Raw genomic sequence first — 8,926 nt, 5'->3', positions numbered from 1 at the left:
AGATGTCTGACCATTTCATCCGCCTCCCCGCTACACATTTGGAAAAGGCACATTTGCTCCCAGTTTTGACTTCAATAAGGGAAGGGAGGTTGAGGGGGGGAGGCGTGGGTTGGGGGAGATGTTTAAGTTTTTGTTTAAATTGTGACCCTCTTACTATTACCTGTAGAAATGTGTGGATGTGCCATCGGGGAAGGCTGGAGGTTGGGCACAGCCCCTGAATCAGCAGAAATGAAATGAGGTTTATGTTACAAACACAAGGGCATAGATGAGCTGACAGGAGAAAACAATGAACTTTAAGGAACCAAATCTCAGAATGTGTTGGGTTTATTTTTGGGGGGGGAGGGCGGGAACATAGCAGTTCTCAGGGTTTCTCCTGGCTCTACACTCTGGGCTCATTCCTGGCAGGGTGCAGGGTGCACCATATGGGGTGCCAGGAACCAAACCTGGGTCAGCCCCAAGCAAGGCAAGCGCCCTCCCTGCTATACTGTCTCTTCTGCCCCAGATTTGTGCTTTTTGTGAAAAGACTTGGGGCGGCAGTTTTATAAAAACACTGAAGGCAATGAAAAACATGATTGTAATCAGTAGGAAGACAGCTTAGGGCTCTGGCTCCCTGCGTCTGGCCTGGCTGGGAATGCCGGTGCAGCCGGGGGTTGGGGCTGGGGTCCCTGGGGAAGGCAGCACAATAGCTCCCTTTCCGCGTTTTCTCTGGGCGTGCGGTTGTATTTCTCGAGGCGCTGCCCTGAAGCCCGGCTGTTGCTGGCTTCCTCTCTCAGTCTGAGCAGCTGCTCGGTGGTAGATCGAAAGAGCAGTTTGTGGCTAGAGGCTGGAATCCCATTTACAAACTGGTTTTCTGGACAAGTTGCCTGGCGATCTGTTTTCTTTACGAACAGTGCTACCACCTGCCTGCCATAAGCCTGGGCAAAAGGACATACCAAATGCCTGTGCCCAAGGCCATTTGAAAAATGTTCATTCTTCTCCGAGACGTGGAAGAAATGGCCACTTAATACCTCTACTGCAAACCACAACACCCAAAAGGAAAGAGAGAGCAAAAAGGAATGCCCTGCCACAGAGGCGGGGTGGGGGTGGTGGGAGGGATGCTGGGACCATTGGTGGTGGAAAATGGGCACTGGTGGAGGGATGGGTTCTCGATCGTTGTATGACTGAAACACAAGCATGAAAGTTTGTAAGTGTGAGTGTACCTCACGGTGATTCACTTATGACATTTTTTTCAACAACAAAAAAAATAAAAACACATTTATACCAAAAAAAGAAATGGATATGGTGCCCCATTGCTCCAGCACTGTATTAAAACTTATTTTTTCCCCCTTTCAGCCCATCCTGTGCTCTGGGTGTTCTCTTTTATTTGTTTTTATGGTGCCATCACTGGGAGTGCTCAGGGATTACTCTTGGTGGGACTCGGAGGACCCTATGTGATGTCCGAGATTGAACCTGGGCCAGCTATATTCAAGGAAAGTGCCCTTCCTGCTGCACCATCTCTTTGGCCCTCACATTTGCCTTCCTTCCAACCCAGCTCAGTCCTGGCCACTGAGCCATCAATTGTGGATCTCCAGGGCCAGTTTGAGATGTCAGTCTCCACCCCAGCACGATCTGATGGAATGTCCTGGTCTTCTCCAATGACCAGAGCTTCCCCAAGAGTTTTGAAGGACACTGCCAAGATGCCCATTGATAAGAAAATAGCTGTTTCCAGAAGGTTAAAGATCAAGCCTTTCCCGTACTCCAGGGCCTCTCCAGCAGGACCTGTCTTCTCTTGACCCTTTGCGACAGGCCGTCAGGAACCGTGCAGTGTAAACAAAGTGACTGCAGCCCAGGCCTGCAAGTCAAGCGAAGAGTAAAAGCCAATTTTGGGGTTTTGTTTGGGGCCATATCTAGTTGTTTTCAGGGCTTACTCCTGGATCCGTGACCAGGGCTCCCCCCGGCCGGTGCTCAGGGGAACATATGGGATGCAAAGGATCAAACCCAGGTCAGCTGTGTGCAAGGCAAGTGCTTTAACCACTGTGCCTCTCTCAAAGGGCCTCAGGAGTCAAGCACTTCAGGACACAAAGCTCAAATCCCAGATGATGGATAAAAGATGTAGAAAAAGAACATAATTACAGTTCATAAAGAAGAAAAGGTTTGCCTCGCTTTGGAGAGATTACATCAGCCTTTTGAAGCTAATAGGTCCAAAGGCTGCTGGGAACATTTGTTAAATGGTACACTGATCTTACACATTTTTCTGTTTTTATTTTTATATTTAACACTTAGCAATACAAAATGGAGGGAGGTATCAGAATTTCCAAAAATACTTAAAAACACCTTTTGTTTCTTTCTTTTTTTTGGGGGGAGCTACTCCCAGCGCCATGCTTCTGGGGATGCTCAGTGGACCATGTGGGGTCAGGGATGGAGTTCAGACCTCCTGCATGTATGAGCTCCCCTTCTCCGGGCTATCTCTTCAGTCCTATGCATGTCTTTAAGACCATTTAATCCAACACCTTATACAGGGTCAAATTCAATTTCCCTGCCCATCATATGAGTCACATGTCCAAAACATGAGGCTTTACCAAGTTTAATGCAAATAAGTTTGAGGACATGGTGGCTGAAAAGTTGCTCATGCAGATGACTGTGGGTCTGGCTTCATTGTGGGTCTCAGGGCAAACAGTGGGGCCCCCCTTCAGGGCTGCCCCTCCTGAGTCACTCCTGCACCTCCCCCTTCCAAATAAATCCTGCTTCCTGTTAAATAATTTTTTAAACCACCATTTAATCCCATATGTAGATGACCTTACATGCATAAAATACAACAGTATGAAGACGTTCCATCCAGAACTGTGACAGTCAAACCTCAAGGCAGTCCCACGAGTCAGAAACCAGTGATGCTGCAGTGATGCACAAAGCAATCGCTGAAAATACAGAGGTCTCTTATCTACTGACAACCGATGTGATCAACTGCTGGGCGAGAAAGTTTGTAACAGAAGGTCATGTACAGACGCTTGAGCGATGATACCGCAAGTAGGCTGCTTGCCTTGCATTCTGCCCACCCAGGTTCAATCCCCAGCATCCTATGTAGTCCTGAGCAATGCCAGGAGTGATCCCTGACCTCAGAACCAGGAATAAACCCTGAGCATCACCGGGTGTGACCCAAACACTAAAACAAAAATCTTTTTAAATGCTTAAAATTGTGTATTTTGTACTAACTGGTAAGATTCTAGAAAACAAAAATGTACAAATATTTCATTAACCACCTGAGTGATGGCATCACCACCATCCCGAAGTCTCTGAGACATTCCTCTGTGCATCCCTAGAGCACAGGAGTGACAGGAAAGGAAGGGATGGGCCAGGGGAGGCTCAAAGGCTGACTTCTGAGCGCCAATGTGGGAGCTCCTATTCTGATCCCCAGCACGGTCCCCCAAAAGGCCAATAATACCTAATCATTTCAATTAAAATAATGGGTTGCTCACACACTCTTGGAAAGGTTCTCGGGGACCCCTCAGGGCATGTTTTAGGAAAATCTGATACACGCTGAATGGCCTCAGACAAGTTCCTTAATTTTGCTGTGCATTAGGTTGTAAAATGAAGATAAATTTACCAGCAAATTAAGTGGGCTCAGGGCCTGGCAGGTAGCTCCAAGGGCTGAACTGCATGCTCTGCTTGCAGGAGGCCTGAGTCCGAACCCCCACACTGCCTGACCCCCTGAGCACTGCCGGGAATAGCCTCTGAGCACCACTGGCTGTGGCCCCAAAAGCAAAACTGAATACTGAAAATTAGGTGGGCTGTAGTATTAGATAAATTAATATACAAGTTCTTGGCAAATCTGAGCACCCCACTAATATCAGATGTTAAGTGTGAAAATTTACTGAAAATAGATGTGCTTAAATGCAGCGAGAATAGTAACCTATGGATGACAACATTAATTTTTTTGGTTCTGCTTCTATTTTGGAGATATACACAAGGATTACTCCTGGCTCCGTGCTCAGGGATCACTCCCGGTGGTGCAGGTGATTTGTGCAGTCACACATGTCCCAGTGTGTGGCCGTTCCACACAGGTCTCACGAGTGACCTTTATACCTAATATAAAGGGTCCAGACGAGTGTTCTCGAGTGGAAACTAAGACTGGAGGTGAGGTGAATGAAGGACACAGAGAGAAGACCTGGAGGGAGAGAGAAGCACAGGGAGGCTGGAACTCCCCCCACTGCCCCCAGAGCATGTGAGGGGACCCGGGATAAGGGGGACTGTGTGGGAGCACGAGTGGACTATGTGGGAGCACTGACAGACTATGTGAGGACACTGGTGAGTGTGGGAGCACTGGCAGGTTGTGTAAGAGCACTGGCAGACTGTGGGAGCATTGCTGGGTGGTGTGGGAGCACTGACAGACTGTGAGGACACTGGTGTGTGGAGCACTGGTGGGTTGTATGGGAGCACTGGCAAGTTGTGTGGGGACACTGATGTGTGAGAGCACTGGTGGGCTGTGTGGGAGCACTGGTGGGTGGTGTGGAATCACTGACAGACTATTTGAAGACACTGGTGAGTTGTGTGGGGGCACTGGCAGGTTGTGTGGGAGCACTGCCGGGCTGTGTGGGAGCACTCTGTCACTTCCTCTGTGCTTGGCTCTGGGCAGGAGGCGCTTCTGCCACTGACCTTCTCCCGGGGAACTCAGCTCAGTCCTGGGCTATCAGCGGGTGTTTCTATTTTTGCTGCCCTGAGAAGTAAACAGAAAAAGAGATACAATACTGCGACTCCACAGGGCTCAGGAAGGCAAGGATTACAGCGGGGAGGAGACTCTGGGATCTAGCAAACACTGAAAGGCAACAAATGTAGAAAAGGACACAGTATGAAGGAAAAACTTTATCAAGCTGTTTTATTAACACTAATGAAGCAGAGAAACAGAAAGCAGGTCTTTCTCGGGCTGGAGAGCTAGTGTAGTGGGTAGGCATTTGCTGACCCAGTTTGAACCCCAGCATTCCAGATGGCCTCCCGAGCACACTAGGAGTGATTCCCGAGTGCACTCATGAGCATCACCAGATGTGGCCCCCAAACCAAACTATAAAAATAAAATAATTTTAGGGGCTGGAGCACAGCAGGTAGGGCGTTTGCCTTGCATGTGGCCAACCCGGGTTCAAATCCCAGCATCCCATATGGCCCCCTGGGAGTAATTCCTGAGTGCAGAGCCAGGAGTAACCCCTGTGCATCACTGGGTGTGACCCAAAAAGCAAAAGCAAAAAAAAGTAAAATAAAATGATTTTAGAGAACAGGTTCTTTTTTAGAGGGTCTCAGGAGGTTCAAGGGTCCTCCCAGTAATTCTCAGTTCAGCACAAAGGCCCGAGGAGGTGATGCCTCTTGGGCTTCACCCAGCAATGCTCAGGGACCACGTGGTGCCAGAAACCAATCCAGGTCAGGGACATGTCCCTGTTGTCTAATTTCCTGGCTCGGAAAACAGGGGCATGAAGAGATACTCATGTTCACGGAGCGTTATTCACCATAGGATGCAGAAGGCACCTCAGTGTTCACTGAATGATACATGAATAAACAAAATGCCTGTGTTCACAACAGAGTACTACTCAGCTTTAAAAAGGAAGGAGGGGCTGGAGCGATAGCACAGCGGGTAGGGCGTTTGCCTTGCACACAGCTGACCAGGGTTCAATTCCCAGCATCCCATATGGTCCCCTAAGCACCACCAGGAGTAATTCCTGAGTGCAGAGCCAGGAGTAACCCCTGTGCATTGCTGGGTGAGACCCAAAAAGGAAAAAAAAAAAGATTAAAAGGAAGGAATTCTTACCACATGCTATGACACAGAACATTTTGTCAAAGTGGAAAGTGCTAGCCACAAAAAGACAAAAGACCATACAATCCCATTTACATCCATAAGTCTAACTAGAATATTCAAAATCAGAGGAAGAGGAAGTAGAGGGCAGTGCTGGGGGCCGGGGGCCGGGTACAGGGTGCTGTGTAGTGAGGAGAGCTTCAGACTTACAAGATGAACTTCCTGGAGCTCTTCACAACATTGCAAACACACGTAACACGGTTCACTTGCATGCTTTAAAATGGCTAAATGGGGGCTGGAGAGAGAGCACAGAGCGTAGGGCATTTGCCTTGCATGTAGCCAACCTGGGTTCAATTCCCAGCATCCCATATGGTCCCCCGAGCACCGCCAGGAGTAATTCCTGAGTGCATGAACCAGGAGTAACCCCTGTGCATCGCCAGGTGTGACCCAAAAAGCAAGAAAAAAAAAAAGGCTTAGCTGACTCTTCAATTCTCAGCCCCGCACGCATGGTCCCCTGAGCCCAACCAGGGAGTCTTCAAAAATCATTAAATGGTAAGCTTTAGTCATGGTTTTTACATGACTACCCAGAAATTCTGGGTTTTTTAAGTTTGGCGTGCATGCTTTGCATGCTGAAGGCCAGGTTGGAGCCCCAGCACCGTGCGGTCCCCTGAGCATGGGGCCTGGAGGAGCCACGAGCAATCCCAGGTGACCTCCAAAATAAAAACAGCAACAAGGAAAAAATTCTCCATGGTGATTAAAAGTTAGGGCGTGCGGTAAGGGAAAGACACAAATCTAAGAATTACAGTTACTTGATTCAAGCGAAGAAATTTCAAAAACTCTCAGAGACTGGAGAGCGAGTACAGCAGTTAGGGCACTTGCCTTGTACATAGCCTGCCCAAGTTCGATTCCCAGCATCCCATATGGTCCCTGACCCCTGCCAGGAGTGATTCCTCAGAGTTAACACCTGAACATTTTTGGTGTGGCCCAAAAATCAAATAAAAAAATTCTCTTTTCAAGTACGTTATGTTTTTTGTTTTATTGGGGGAATGTTTTTGTTTTATTGGGGGGAGAGGAGGGTTTCTTGTGGTGCTCAGGGCTTACTCCTGGTGGGGCTCAGGGGGCGCTGAAGATTGAAGCCACATGCCTTCCCCACATCGCTCTGGCCCTCAAGTACTTTAACTCTCCTTTCAAGTACTGAGGCCAGAGTGATGGCACAGTGGTCGAGTGTCTGCTTTGCATGTGTGAGGTCCTAGGTGTGGTACCCAGCACCAGAAAAATAAGAAAAGCATCGATGCAGAAGAGTTTAATAGCTGGGTAAAATCATCAGCTGTGTGAGAAACCTCTCGAACCTGAGGCCAGCCAAGTGCAAGGCCCATTTCCAAAGAGCTTTCTGAGGCAAGACAGACCCTGGGAAAGATGAACAGGCCAAGGCTTACAGGCCAAACCCTCGTGCCTACAACCCCCCCTGCCTGACAGTGCAATGAACGTGGGCAGCCATTAGAGGCGAGCAGTGTCCACCAGTGTCCGAGGAGAGCTGCTCTGAACCGTCCCATGTGGAATTCCCAAGCCACCCTCAGCAGTCGGAACGAAGCTGTCCTCTGTGGGCCTGGAGGTGCCGCTGAGGGCCCGGTGCTCCCCACTCCCTCAGGAGAAGTCGACGTGGCCGCAGGAGGCGTAGTTGCCGAAACTGTCCACCGTGAACCGCTGGGAGATGTGAATTGAATTGAGCTTTAGGGTACCAAAGTAGAAGTTCTCAAATAGCTGGAAAGACAGAAAAGAGAAAATCTTGAGTGAGCATCTGAATCACCGAGGAAAGGCTTTGCATTCATTTCTTTGTGAAAACACCACAGCAATCCTGAAAAAGTTCTCATGCACTTTCTTGTCAATATTTATCTTAGAGCACAATCCTGGTGACCGGGGATAGGGTGGGAGGAGAACTACACAGTGGCACTTGGCTGTTTCACGTTAAAACCTCCCCTGACAGGGGCCGGTGATTGTACAGTAAGTTGGGCACTTGCCTTGTCCACGGCCAATCCCACTTCCATCCTGCGCATCCTGTATGGTCCCGCAAGCCCACCAGGAATAATCTCTGAGCAGAGAGCTGGGAATAAACCCTGAGCACTGCCAGGTGTAAATCCAAAACCAAACAGCTTCCCCCTTACCCTCCAGAAAAACAACCTCCTTTGACAAGATAAGCTACAGAAACAGGTCTCCGAAGTTCGCTGCAAACTTCATCCATTGTCCAGATATGTCAGAGAAGTAACGGATGTCCCGGGGCGGTGGTACATGGCAAACAAAGCTGTTTTTTTATGATTTTGCTTCTGACAATGTCAGATCCTAGTTTTGTTTGGGCCAGGATGAAACTGGATACCTTACATTCCTCTACCTTGTAAACAGCATCCTTTAGATGCAAGGACCAAAATAAACAAGAGGTAAGGCTCCCGACCCACAAACAATCCTGGCGCGCAGTGAGGGTTACGGAATGCTCCTGTACACGAAGCCATCGGGAAACACTTCTGCCGGATGGACCATGTGCACAGGCCAATATTATCAACAAGCTTTTGAGAGGCTTTGGATATGAGCCAGTGCCCCAAAGTAAATGTGCCTTCCTACAATTCTTCACCTTAGAAACTTTCAGATGTGTGGGGTGAGGGTGGGGGCAGAAGCCATGCTCTGCAGGGAACCAGTTCTTGTACCAGCATATTTACAAGGCAGAATCCAAAAGGACATCAGCATTCCTCTCAGGAAAATGAAGCCACAGTACGTAGACAGGGAGTGGCAATGGGCAAAAGGCTCATCTTCATTTGAAACACAAGGGCCGCTCCCTCTGAAGACGCCAGGGACAAGCCAAAACAGCCTTTAAGATGTGCACAGAACGTCAGTGCAGAACCTGATGGGGAAGGTCTGCTCACCAGCAAAAGACAGTCTCCGCCTGCTTTTACACAACCTTCAAGCCAGGGACTTCCGCCTCTGTGCATTTCCTCTTCCTGCAAGTGATGGTCTCACAGCAATGCCTGGTTCCGTAAAGCTAACTTTATAAAGCCTGTAAATATTGATTCTGCACGCTGACATCCACTTGACCCTGGAGATCTATTTAGAAGCTGTGTGCGCACTGTCTCGTCTTTCTGAAAGGTGATCAGCTCGGCCGCATCGATTTACACAATTAGCTTTCCT

At 48.8% G+C, this 8,926-nt stretch overlaps 1 protein-coding gene across 1 annotated transcript in view; it reads right to left on the bottom strand.

Moving 5' to 3' along the window:
- Positions 1-2,547: 2,547 nt before the first annotated feature.
- The window catches only part of ASCC1 (activating signal cointegrator 1 complex subunit 1), a 97,560-nt gene continuing 91,181 nt past the window's right edge, over positions 2,548-8,926 (bottom strand). The window contains exon 10 of the mRNA XM_004615480.2: positions 2,548-7,513. Within this exon, the coding sequence (XP_004615537.1) occupies positions 7,397-7,513 (117 nt within the window). The 3' untranslated portion in view covers positions 2,548-7,396. The remainder of the gene's footprint in view (positions 7,514-8,926) is intronic.

The sequence above is a fragment of the Sorex araneus genome, chromosome 3 (genome assembly GCF_027595985.1).
Source record: "Sorex araneus isolate mSorAra2 chromosome 3, mSorAra2.pri, whole genome shotgun sequence".
Lineage (NCBI taxonomy): Eukaryota > Metazoa > Chordata > Mammalia > Eulipotyphla > Soricidae > Sorex > Sorex araneus.
This window is presented reverse-complemented; position numbering and strand designations above follow the sequence as displayed.